The sequence below is a fragment of the Macrotis lagotis genome, chromosome 3 (assembly GCF_037893015.1).
Source record: "Macrotis lagotis isolate mMagLag1 chromosome 3, bilby.v1.9.chrom.fasta, whole genome shotgun sequence".
NCBI classification, from domain to species: domain Eukaryota; kingdom Metazoa; phylum Chordata; class Mammalia; order Peramelemorphia; family Peramelidae; genus Macrotis; species Macrotis lagotis.
The window spans coordinates 299,645,068-299,658,450 of record NC_133660.1 but is presented as its reverse complement, the minus strand read 5'-3'; the positions used below and the strand labels follow the sequence as shown (position 1 = coordinate 299,658,450).

The 13,383-nt window shown below is 35.9% G+C and overlaps 1 protein-coding gene across 1 annotated transcript; it reads left to right on the top strand.

Moving 5' to 3' along the window:
• Positions 1 to 460: 460 nt before the first annotated feature.
• Positions 461 to 1,393, top strand: LOC141516934 (olfactory receptor 5D18-like). The gene has a single exon (XM_074227889.1). The coding sequence runs from the start codon at positions 461 to 463 to the stop codon at positions 1,391 to 1,393; it is 933 nt and encodes a 310-aa protein (XP_074083990.1).
• The last annotated feature ends 11,990 nt before the right edge of the window (positions 1,394 to 13,383 follow it).

Below are 13,383 nucleotides of genomic sequence, written 5' to 3'. Positions count from 1 at the left end.
CCCTTTGCTTGATCCATTTTTTATGAATTTCTGACAAGATCTGAATTAATTTGACTTTTTAATAAATAGTAATTGCACAAATGAATTTTATTACTATTATTATTTTTGCCAAGACCTCCAATTTATTTGGTATAAATAGATTTCATTGTGAAATTAACTCTTCTAGCATAGATTGACATTTGATTGCTATAACTTAGAGTATTTGTGAGTTGCCTGCGCCACTCCGAAGTCGTGATTGTTTTAGGTTTATAATTTAGGATGTGTCATATAAGAGAAGAATCTAGGATTTTTTTTATTTCAAGGCAGGCCTTTTATCCAACAGAAAATATTACCTTTCATCAAAGAAATGTTTGATTTCTGTAAATGTGCTTCTATTATAAACATTTATTTAAGTCTCCCTTCAACTGATTATCAAAGTCCTACTCAGGATTACTTTTCCATTTTTTTTTTCAGTTTTTGCATGATGATCTCTGACAGAAATCAGAGTGCTACAGTTATATTCATTCTCTTGGGATTCTCTGAATATCCAGACCTTCAGATTCTTCTCTTGCTGATCTTTTTGGTCATTTATGTGATCTCTGTGGTTGGAAATCTTGGGATGATTGCAATCATTATCATGAAACCCAAATTACACACTCCAATGTATTTTTTCCTTAAACATTTGTCCTTTGTGGATTTCTGTTATTCCACTTCAGCTACACCAAAGCTCTTAGAAAACTTAGTTGCACAAGATAAGACAATATCTATCCCTAATTGCTTCACACAATTCTTCTTTTTTGCTACCTGTGCTTTGACTGAAACATTCATTTTGGCAGTGATGGCATATGACCGCTTTGTGGCAATTTGTAATCCCCTTTTATATTTGGTTATCATGTCTCAGAAATTCTGTGCCCTGCTAATGGCTGCAGCATTCTCCTGGGGAATATTCTTGTCTCTGCTCTACACTGGCTCCCTTCTCCTACTATCTTTTTGTGGTACTACTATTATTGATAATTTCCTCTGTGAGTATTCTGGCATACTCTCTGCCTCTTGCTCTGATAAATATGTTAGTGAGATGATTCTATTTATAGTTACAAATATTAATATGATGAGCACATTAATTGTCATATTCATTTCTTACATTTTTATTTTTATAACTGTCATGAAGATGCATTCAATTAGGGCAAGGCATAAGGCCTTTTCTACTTGTGCCTCTCATTTGACTGCTGTTGGAATCTTCTATGGAACAGTTTTCTTCCTCTACTGTATACCCAATACTAAAAGCTCCTGGTTCACCCTCAAACTGGGCTCTGTTTTCTATACAGTGGTCATCCCCATGTTGAATCCCCTAATATACAGTCTCAGGAACAATGATGTGAAGGAAATACTCAGGAACTTAATAAGCCAGAAATGATTTCCCACTAAATGATTACCATCATTGTCATCATCATCACCACCAACATTACAACAACTATAAACAAAAATAGTAACTACCATAGCACCAACAATTTTAAAATAAACAAGCAAAAGAGCATGTTGCTTAGATAGTCTGCTAGAATTGTTGGTTCCAGATGTTGTAATCCATTTAATCAGCCATTGTTCAACCTTGTTGCTACTTCAGATGTGTCATACTCTTATAAATCTGCATCGAAGCGAAACAAAAATGTGAAAACTGAAAAAAATACGTAACTGCCCTGATTCCCTCACTCCTTACTATGTTGAATTTTTTTGGACTTCATTACATAACCAAAAGGCTAATTTCTATTAAATAATATGCAAAATATAACATTTGCACTTAGTATTATTAAATATCATATTTTGCTCGCTTTCTTCACACTTTACTAACCGATATTTAATAACTCATGAAAGTCTTAGAGTGGGGGAAGTTCTACCAGAAAAAAAGAAAAAAGCAAAAAAACTGAAAAATGAGTATTGAGGATCAGGAAGAACAATGGTGATCTCTAAACACTCTGACTGATGCAGTTCAGTATACTGGTAAACTACCTACAACAATTCAATATTCTCTGAAAATATTGTTTGCATCCCCACTTTTCTGAAAGGTATTGCTTCTTTATATCTGCCTTTTAGCATTTTTAGCTTTTTTAAAGAGCTGGTAAAGCATTCTAAATATGAGACATTTTCTAAGTCCCTTTCAAAGACCATTGTATAACATTATAATATTAATATTATTTAGTTTCCCTAACATAATACTTTAATGAGTTTGGCTAGTTAGAATGCCTATTTAAAATTCAATGTATTTTTATTCGTATCTCCTTTTTGTGTGTTCTCTGTCTAGAAAAAATATGATAAGATTGATTATGATAAGCTAGCTGAATGGATGAAGCTGTTTGTAGTTTTCATTTCTTGTCACTGGGAAGTGATTGGATTTTCTGCTAGTTTGTGTTATATTCAAAGAATAAAAAAGTTTTCTCCCATTTTTCAAACCACAGCTTCCATCTTGGATTCAGGCTTCTGGACACATGAATAAGAACTCCACAGGGATAAACATTTTCCTTTACATAATTTCAAACACATTCCACAAAAAAATTGGGCAAGTTTCAAATATTTAATAAATGTGCTCTTGTGGAGGTCCCCCCTTGGTGATCAGATCTATGAAAGTATATTACATTCTACTTGACTCATCAGTAAATATCAAAAACTTATGAGCTTGCTTTATTATAATTTAAAGTTTATTTTGATACAAGTACAGACATTTTGAGAACCATTGGATTTGATTGTTGCTTTGCTTTCCTACTGTAATATAAGAGACCTGGAGTTAACAAAAGGACTATTGAATTTCCAATTCTGTGACTTCCAAGATGTGTCTTGGTTAAATAAATTAAACTGTCTGCCTTATTTCTCTATTTTTTTGTGAATGACAGTCTAACCCATGCATGAAATATCCTTTCTTTACATCTTCTTTTAAAATATTTTAACTATTTTTAAAATCTAATTTCTGCATTGATCTTTTTTAAGGAAATAAAATACTTGTAGTTTCTTATGTTAGTAACTTTGACAAAATTCTCTATTCTACTTTTGTAGTACCCTTTACCCCTGCATCAAATCAATTGTTAAATCTTGCCATTTCTACCTCAATAACTTGTTTTACTTGTCTTCATTCAATCAGATAATAACTATAATTTAAAAACTCATAAAATATTTCTTAGAGTATCTATCTCTTAAACAGAAGTTCATTTTGTGATCTTCATTAAATGAGTTGCAAAGGGGTTCATAGAATCTCCCAAAATTGAGAACCTTAGCATAGATTCAGTTTCTCTCTAATTGATCTCTCCCTCAATTATTTCTATTCCAAACCTTCCTCCACAAGGCTGACATTTTTTTTACTTAATCACAGATTAAATTGTTTCCTACCCATATCAATCAATTACAATGACTTTTTATTTGTTATCAGCTAATATATAAATATTTCTATATGCTTGAAAATTCTTTTAAATCTAGCCCCAAACTATTTTACCACAGATATTGGTATTATTCTCAATATAACACTCTACAATCTAGGCACAATGATCTTTGGGATTCCTCCCAAAAGTTACTGCTTGTCTCTTTTGAATTTTGTTGCAAAATCATCACTCCATTTGTTTTTTTAATACCTCTTTCTTTTTTTCTTTTTTCTTTTATATTGTTACAATAATATTGTGAGAATAATCATAAAATCCCCTACCCCCAAAAAAGACAAGAAAGGCTCAAGAATTGTGATAGAGAAAAAAAAAAGTGTACTTCAGTTTGTGGTTGGATTCCAGTGGCTCTGTTCCTGGGAAGATTTGCCTTCATAGCCACTGGAGAAGTTGCTTCAATATTTTTCCCACAGTTGCTATCACTAGCTGTATTTCCCTCCACTGTATTCCTCTCCACTCTCATCTATTCCATTCTCTCGCTCCTTTCATCCTGTCCCTATTCAGAAGTATATCTGAGTACCCTCTCCCACAATCTTCCCTCTCTTCTATCACCTACTCACCCCTTCCCTCTTCACTATTCCCCCTTATCACATCCCTTTTCTTTCATTTTTCTCCAGGGTAAGATAGATTTCTATACCCTATTGTATGTATATGTTATTTCCTCTTGGAGTCATTTCCAATGAGAATGAAGGCTCACTCATTCTCCCTCACCTTCCCCTGTTCCACTCCATTGAAAAAGCTTTTTCTTGACTCTTATGTAAAATAATTTAGTTTCTTCTTCCTCTCCTTTCTCTTCCTCTAAGTACTTTCCTTTATCACCCATTGACTCCATCTTTTCTACTATATTATACCATTATATTTAGCTCCTTCCTGTGCCTTGCCTATATGTGCTCCATCTTACAGCTCTTATGACTGAGAAAGTTCAAATGAGTCATGAACATCTTCCCATGTAGCAATACAAACAGTTCAACATTATTAAGCTCCTCATAGTTAGTCCTTCTTGTCCACCCCCTCTATGGTTCACCTGACTCCTGTACTTGGAAATCAAACTTTCTGTTCAGCTGTGGTTATTTCAATAGGAAAGTTTAAAAGTCCCATGTTTCATTGGAAGTCCATTTTTTCCCCTGAAAGAGGATGTTCAGTTTTGCTCGGTAGTTGATTCTCAGTTTAAACCGAGATCCTTTGCCTTCCAAGCCCTATGAGCCCTTAATGTAAATGCTCCCAGATCCTGTGTAATCCTGAGTATAAAGTCACAGTAGTTGAATTGCTTGTTTCTGGAAGTTTTTAATATATATTCTCTTTTGACTTGGGAATTTTGGAATTTGGGTATAATATTCCTGGAATATTTTCTTTTGGTATCTCTTTCAGAAGGTAATCAGCAAATTCCCTCAATTTCAATTTTACCCTCTGCTTCTAGGATCTCTGGGCAATTTTCCTGCATTATTCTTTACAAAATGAAGGCTAGGCTCTTTTCCTGGTCATGACTTTCAAGTATCCCAATAATTTTTAAATTGTCTCTTTCAGATCTGTTTTCAAGGTCAGTTGTCTTTCTAATGAGATATTTCACATTTTCTTCTAATTTTTGTGGGATTTTTTGGTGTAGTTTTATTTTTTCCTGAGTTCTTGCAAAGTCATTAGCCTCCTTTAGTTCCATTACATGTTTGAAGGACTTATTTTTTTCAGAGAGCTCTTTTTAATCTCCTTTTCCATTTGCCTAGTTCTACTTTTTTTATGGCATTCTTCTTCCTCATTTGCCTTTTATGTTGCTTTTTCCATTTGGTCCTAATTGGTTTTCAACATGTTTTTTCCCTCAGTATTTTTTTGTATTTCCTTCACCAAATTGCTGAATTGGTTTTCATGATTTATCAGCATCACTCTCATTTCTCCTCCCAATTTTTCTCTACCTCCCTTAATTGCTTTTCAAAGTCCTTTTTGAGTTCATCCATATCCTGAGTCCATTTTCTATTTCTCTTGGAGGTTTTGGATATAGAAGCTTTGACTTTGTCATCATCTGAGTATGTATTTTGATATTGTATGGGACCAAAGTAATTTTCTGTGGTCATATTCTTCTTCCTGTGTTGTTTGTGCATTTCCTCAGTCTATGACTGATTTACCATACTTCCAAGACTTTGGGTTTTGCGGGGGGCAACCCAAAGGGACTTTAATTAATCCAGGGTCTTATGAGAGCCTCTGACTGATCTCTTCCCAGTGTTCAGGCCCTCCCCTCTGCCCTGAAACTGTAAAGTGGTCCCCTGCTTGTCTATGGTGGTCTTGTGGGGGCCCAGACTACAACCTGGATCTGAGTGTGGCCAAACAGCACAATGCTGCCCCTGTGAGAGCAAAGAGATCTCTGCAGTATCCCCCAACCCCCTTATAGTTTATGGGCTGAGAGTTTAGGACTTCCTGCGTAGCTCGGCTGACTCTTGCTGCAGGTTCTCACTCCAGGGCTGCTCTGAGGTTGGAGCTCTGCTCTGTGCTCTCTGGTGTGGCAGAGTTCTCTCACCACCCCTTCTGGCTATCCCAGTGATCCCTGGGCCAAGAGGTAAACCACCCCCTATGTCACAGACCCAGCTACCCAACCTGGCTGCAGCTGAGGATGCACTACAGCTTTATCCAACCCCCAGTCCCTGTGGAAGAGACCTTTCCTGGGAAACTTGTAAATTGTCGTGGACTGGTAAATTGTATTACCAATTATTACTCTGGGTTCTGTGCCTTTAAGTTTTGGTTAGTGTCACAATTTGATGATTTTACAGTTTTGGGGGAACGAATTTCCAGGAATTCTCCTCTATATGCTGCCACCTTGGCTTTGTCTGCCATCTCTCCATTTCTTAAATGCACCCTCTCCTCCACTCTGCTTCCTTCATGAGACAGGTTAAGCACTTCCTCCTATACCAAGCCTTTCCTGTCCCTACAAATCTGAATACATATATTGGTGAATAATTCTTTAATAAGAAAGAGATTGCATCACAACTGGAAAGTATTTTTTCTGGTTATAATGTATATATATTTTTTGGATTTGCTAATTTTTTATTAAAATCAATGATCCTTTGTATATCCTTAATATGAAGGGAAATACTTGCAACATTGTAAGTGTATATTAAATAAAGTTGTTTATTGAACTGATTAAAAATGTTTCCAACTTAACAAACTTGATTACTGTATAAACTGAAACTGGGAGTAAAAAATGGAGGAGATATTCTCTAATCATGAGTATTTTGGTACTAGGGTCATCATGACCTTATACATCTTGGAAATGACCTAAGTCATTCCATTTGGACATCCTGTTTAGTGGTGGGGATAATATTATGAATGCAGAAATACTAGTGTTTAGTGATCGCAGTAGCAACATCCTTTCAGTAGAGATACTTGCCTGAGGTTTGGCTAAAATCAGATCCTCAAGTGAAGTCTTACAATGCAACCACTGACTTTGTCAGGGGAAAAGTATGAGGGAGATATTCTGCATCTTGACAGCCAATTTTTACATTGCCTTTACTGTCCTGTCCAAGGTGAAGTCAAAATTATTTATTAAATTTTATCTATAAGCATGTATTAAGATGATACTGGAAAACTTTTACTCCAGTTGTTCTAAGGATAAATGATGAATTATGTAAGAATTTGCTACACTGTATAATATTAGGAAAATTTATATTTAAATTTATGAAAGTTGAAAAAAAATTCTTACATCAAGACTAATTTCATTTTTAGAAAATGCCATTCATTTAAAATGACATGACAGAAAGAGATTTTAATTACTCCTTTCCAGACCACATAAGTAAGTTCAGTAGAGGATGTCTAGAACCTGGGTCCCAAAGATCTATCATACTCAAGTTTCAGACAGAGAAAGGATATGTCTCTAAATGAGCTTTGCTGTAAAATGGAGAAAATACATTCCCCTTATACAGGAAGTGTAAAAGAATATGATTTACTAATAATAATATATATCAGTGGATTAACTTTTAAGGGAAGGGGTTGAGAAAATATTGAATCAAGATATTTCTCTATTATGAGATTTGCCATCTGGTAACTATGGATCTAGGAAATGAAACACTGAGGAACATCTATAGTATAGTCAATAAACAGATGTGATACTTTCCTCCACTACACTTTTTCTTCCTCATCAATTGACCTGAAATGGGAATTTTCTTTTCAATACCTTTCAACAATTCTGGAAATAAATCAAAAAGAACTATCAAAAAAGGGAGAGTGTGAGGGTATGTCTGAAATACACCATGTCTTCATCATTATCATTCACTTTTTGGTCAATATTTTTGTAATATTTTATCCATTAATATTAAGAAGTACCAGACAATATCTCTTCCCAGAACTTTTCAGTATATGTTGGAAGTTGAGATAAAGACATAATACCATATAATAATTTTCAAAGGTACATTCGAAATTACAATCAAGCCTACAGGATAGTGCCTCTGGGTAAGAAGAGTAGAATTGACAGTAAAAGTATAATTTAAGAAAGTTAGGTATGAATGATTAGACTTTATTTAGTACAATTGAAGAAAGAAGGCTTCACACTGTAGAAATGATAGGTACTAATATATAAAGGTAGAGATGATTTTATTATCTTTAGGGAATAAGGAACAGAATCATTTGCCAGCAACTGTGGTTTCACACAGGAACATTAATGAAAAATAAGGTTGGAGATGAATTAAAATACATATTTAATGGAAATAAAAGTAAAAAAAGAAATTGGAATTAGTAAAGATTGTTAGAAAGGTATCATAGTGTAATTTAAGCCTTCCTAAATTATGAATAAAGACAAGCATGGTTCATACTCTTTCTAGAAAACATTCTCACTGAGTGGAAATGGAGGCAAAGGGAAATGATTTAAACTTTCTTCTCTTAAAGAATTATTTGAAGTTATGAATGGCAAAAGATGACTGAAAGTGTAAATGAAATTTCTTTACATGTCTAATAACTGTCATCAAATATGTAGAGGTAGCACAAAATTATTTCATTTAATACAAATAGTAAGCATATTCTTTGACCCTGATATTATTTTTGACATTCAACATTGAAAATACTTTTAGAGTTCTCTCCTCAAAGATTTTCAGAATACCACGCAATCATGGTTTTTGTTCTTCATTTTTGAAGAAGACCAAAATGACATCATTATATTTGAGGCAAATTACAGTGTGTCAGACTGTGGCTGATAAGATCAATAGGAGGTCAGAATGCTCTACCAAAGGTTGGACATAAATAATCCTTGTGAACATCTTGTGAATCCACTAAAATTACATATGTGACATTTCCTTTGAGTTGCTTTAATTCGGCCTACATCATAGAGTGCAGTACCCTCACTGCCTTGCTGGGTGGCCCTATGACAGTGTCTCCCAAACTGCAAACAATTCCAGTGTTCTACAAAGAGACATTCAGCATGTCTCAGTATCACTTTTTCTGACCCCCTCGTGAGCACGTTCCCTATGTGAGTTCTCCATAATATAGGTTTTTTTGTTGTTGTTGTTGGCAATCATATGTCTGGCATTCTAAAAATGGGCAAGCCCATTGACGTTGCAATCTCTGGAGTAATGTTGGAATGCTAGGCAGTTTAGCTTGAGATAGGTCCTCAGCATCTGCTATGTTCTTCTGCCAGGTGATCTTCAGAAACTTCCTAAGACTATTTAAATGGAAATGATTGAGTTTTCTGACATGATGCTCGTAGATTGACAAGCACAAAGTCTCTGTAGACCTTCACTTTGGTAGTCAGTCTAATACCTTTTCTCTCCCACACATTCTTTCATAGCCTCCCAAATACTGAACTAGCTCTGGCAATATGAGTGCCAACCTCATTGTCAGTGTGTACTTCTTTGGAATGTGCCAAGCGAAGTGAACTTATCCACAGTACTTTGCCCTTTGCTATAATTTATGGTTCCACATATGGATGGTGTGGTGTCAGCTGATAGAGCACCTGTGTTTTCTTGGTGTTAATTGTTAGAGCAAAATTATAGGTACATACTTTTTTGCATCTCAGCATCAGAGGCTGCTTTGTGTGCCCAATCATCTGCAAATAAGAGATCCTACACCAACACTCCCTCCACTTTGGTCTTGGCTTGTCACCTTTTCAAGTTAAAGAATTTGCCATTAATGCAGTAGCTGCCTTGAGTCCATTTTCATCCTCCTTGAAGGCATTTGATAGCATGAAAGAAAACACCATACTAATATGTGTGGGAGCAAGGACACATCTTTTTGTTCCATTAGTGGTTGGGAATTCTCCAGAGTATCATCTGCTATCCAGAATCAAAACACTCATGCTGTCCTGAAAGTGATGTACAATACTGATGAACTTCTTTGGGCAACCAAATTTTGACATAATTTTCCATAAACCCACGTGAGTGACAGTATCAAAAGCCTTGATCCCATCTACAAATGCTGTATACAGACCTCTGTTCTTTTCCTGTCATTTTTTCCTGGAGTTGACAGACAGCAAACACCTTTTTGACTGTTCCTCAACCTTCTCTTAAACTACAGTAGCTCTCAGTGCAATAACCATCTTCCAGGTGAAAGAAGAGTCTATTGAGAAAGACTCTGGCAAGAAACGTACCAGCAATGACTAAGAAAGAAATGTCATTGTGATTGTCACAGGGCATTCTATTGCCTTTTTCCTTTATAGAGATGGGTGATGAAGGCATCCTTGAATTCTTGGGGGATGACCCCTTCATACCATAGAACCTGGAAAATGTCAGTCAGTTCAGTTTTTGGATAAGCAATGGCCCCCCACCTTAGAGAACTCAGCTGGAATGCAGTCAGTACTTGGGGCTTTGACACTTGAAAGGGGTCTAATGGCATTCGAAATGGCATTCTTCTTCAGTAGGAACTTCAGCTAGGGACAAATTGAAATTCACCTGAGGTAAATGATCAATAGCTTTTTCATTAATTGGTGATAGTTTGAAAAGAAAATTATGGAAGTTTTGAGCCCATCTCTCTAGGATCATGTACCTATCATTAATGTGAATTCATCAATACTGAGGAGATGATATTCAGCACATGTCTTTGGCCCATAAATAGCTTTCATGGAATCATAAAAACATTTTGTTTAGTTATTGCCTGCATAAAATTGAATTTCATCTGCCTTTTTACTGAACTAAAAGTCCTGCATCTCTCTAAACTTTGCTTGAACTTTACTTTTAATGCAATTAAATGCTGCCTTCTTAAAACTGGATGAGCTATCCTATGGTAAACCCTGTGGAGTTCTTGTTTTTTCATTTAGCAACTTCTGTATTTTCCTATCATTTTCATCAAACCAATGTGGGTGTTTGCTAGTGTTCTGGCCCAGATGAGCAAATGAAATGCTGTACACCAGATCTCTGAAAGCTGCCCAGGGTTTTTCTGCTCCACTGTTGCAAATTGTGTGTTGCCTCAGCTTTCCCTCCAAGTTAGCAACAGACTGTTCCTGCTCAGAGAAACACTATAATCTCTTGACATTAATTCTTCTACTATTCATTTTGCTTTGGAGCTGCTGATTTGGTTGAAAATGAATATTTAATTAGAGAGGATGACTCTGTGATCATTCCAGTACTCTGTAGCACACATATTGACTTAATCATTCCTGTATCCTGTCTGTCTCTTCTCCTTACAATTACATAAAATAATAGATGCCTTTGTTTCAAGGGTGTATCCAGGAAATTTTATATTATCTAGGTAAATGGAAGATAGTGTTTGTGATGAGAAGTTCATGAAATGCACAAAGCTTCAGTAGAAGTTGACCATTGTTGTTGGTGTTTACCAACTTCATTCTTCCCAAGGACTCCTTACCATGTCTGATAATTAACTCTAGCCTTAAAGTCACCCAGAATTATAAGCTTGTCCTCTTTTGGTACATTGACAATAAGATCTTCATAAAGTTTTTTCTTTAATTTCCAGGTCTTCATAAAGTTTTTTTCTTTAATTTCCAGGTCTTCATAAAGTTTTTCTTTAATTTCATCAGGATTCATCATGGTGAGAGCATAAGCACTTGTGATGACTGCAGGGAGATTTCCTAGAAGTAGCACTCTCACTGTCATGAGCCTGTTGTTCATTCTTTTTTGGTAGGCATTCAAGAAAATTAACTAGAGCAGTTGTGATTGCAAATCCCACTCTACCTTTGGTGATCCTTTTCACTGCCACCATTCCAGAAAAAAAACATGTACCCAAATATGACTTCAGTAAACTGGCCTTCCTTTGACATCCTTATTTCACTCAGGGCTACTATTTGCATCATGCCTTCTGAGCTCTCTGGCAACAAGAACTGTTCATCTTTCAAGTTTATTGAATCTTGTTCTGTCTATGAGTGTGCATATATTCCATGCATGGGTAGTGAATAGAATCTCGTTTGAAGAAGTTTTTGCAAATCTTTTTATATCTTGACTGCACTGTGGAATTCCCCACCTGCTGAGGTGATCAAGTCAGGGTTTGTTAAGCAGACAAGTTTTAGAGCACCTTTTCTAGCCCCTTCCTCACATCAGGAGGAGAGCAGTGTGACCCTTAAAAGGGTTGCTCAGTCGATTTGGAACTACGCCCAAAGGGCAACAAAAATGTGCGTACCCTTTTATCTAGCAATACCACTACTGGGTCTATACACTGAGGAGATGATGAAAAAGGGTAAAAAATATCACTGGTACAAAAACATTCATAGCAGCCCTGTTTGTGGTGGCAAAGAATTGCCTTCAAATATCCTTCAATTGGGGAATGGCTTAGCAAATTGTGGTATATGTATGCCATGGAACACTAATGTTCTATTAGAAAACAGGAGGGATGGGAATTCCAGGAAGCCTAGAGTGATTTGTATGAACTAATGCTAAGTGACATGAGCAGAACCAGAAAAACACTGTAAACCCTAACAACAATATGGGAGGGATGATCAACCCTGATGGACTCACTCATTCCATCAGTGCAACAATCAGGGACAATTTGGGGCTGTGAGTAATAGAGAATACCATCTGAATCCAGAGAAAGAACTGTGGAGTTTGAACAAAGACCAAGGACTACTACCTTTAATTTAAGAAAAAAACTGATAACTTATTATCTGATCTTGCTATCTCTTACACTTTATGTTTCTTCTTTAAAGATATAATTTCTCTATCATCACATTCAATTTGAATTAATGTATACCATTGAAATAACATGAAGACTGGAAAAATGCCTTCTGGGGGTGAAGTAAAATTAGGGGAAAATTGTAAAACTCAAAATAAATAAAACCTTTAAGTATGCAGAATTTCACTGCTGAATTCAGTGAAGAAATGACCCTATGTCTCTGGGAAGCCTGGCTGCAGGGTTTTGACAAAAGCTTCCACTGTATTCACACCTGTTGCTTAGTCACTTGCCTATTGCCACAGGACTTTGAGAAATGGTTATGACTTATGTCTTTTACTGCGTGTGTAAATTAGTTTTAAGTGAGGTAGAACTGCACAAAATCAACCATCTCAGCCTTTTCCAAAGTCATCATGCTTCAGCATAGCAAGATATAGCCAAGTCTAGTGATGGATTTAGATGCAGTGAATGGGGGCAGCTAGATGGCAAAGTAGGTAGAGTACCAGCCCTGTAGTGAGGTGGACCTGAGTTCAAATCTGGCCTCAGGCACTTAATAATTACCTAGTTTTGTGACCTTGGGGAAATCACATAACTCCATTTCTTTAAATAAAATTTAAAAAAAAATAGATTCAGTGAATGACCTTGACTTCTTTGATGTCTCACCAAGCTCTACGTGCTCCACAGCACCTGCTTCAACTTGCTTCATAGTTGGTATGAGTTGTTCTCTTCTGCCCATTCCAGCAATGGAAGATTTCACATGCCTGGGGCAAACATGCAATCATAAAGCCTAAACAAACAGAGGGTGGAAATCAAGTTAAAGGTTTGATAATAAGCCAATCGTTTGATTGATAGTGATTTATGAATACTTTGGAAGAGTGTAATTCTATCATTATGACAAGTATGGAAAGCTATGTGGAATTCACTAAATTCAATAGATGTAGGGGATAATCTTGGTAATCTTAATAGCATG

Coding starts and splice junctions, on each gene's coding strand:
- LOC141516934 (XM_074227889.1), top strand. CDS start 461: ATGATGATCTCTGACAGAAATCAGAGTGCTACAGTTATATTCATTCTC.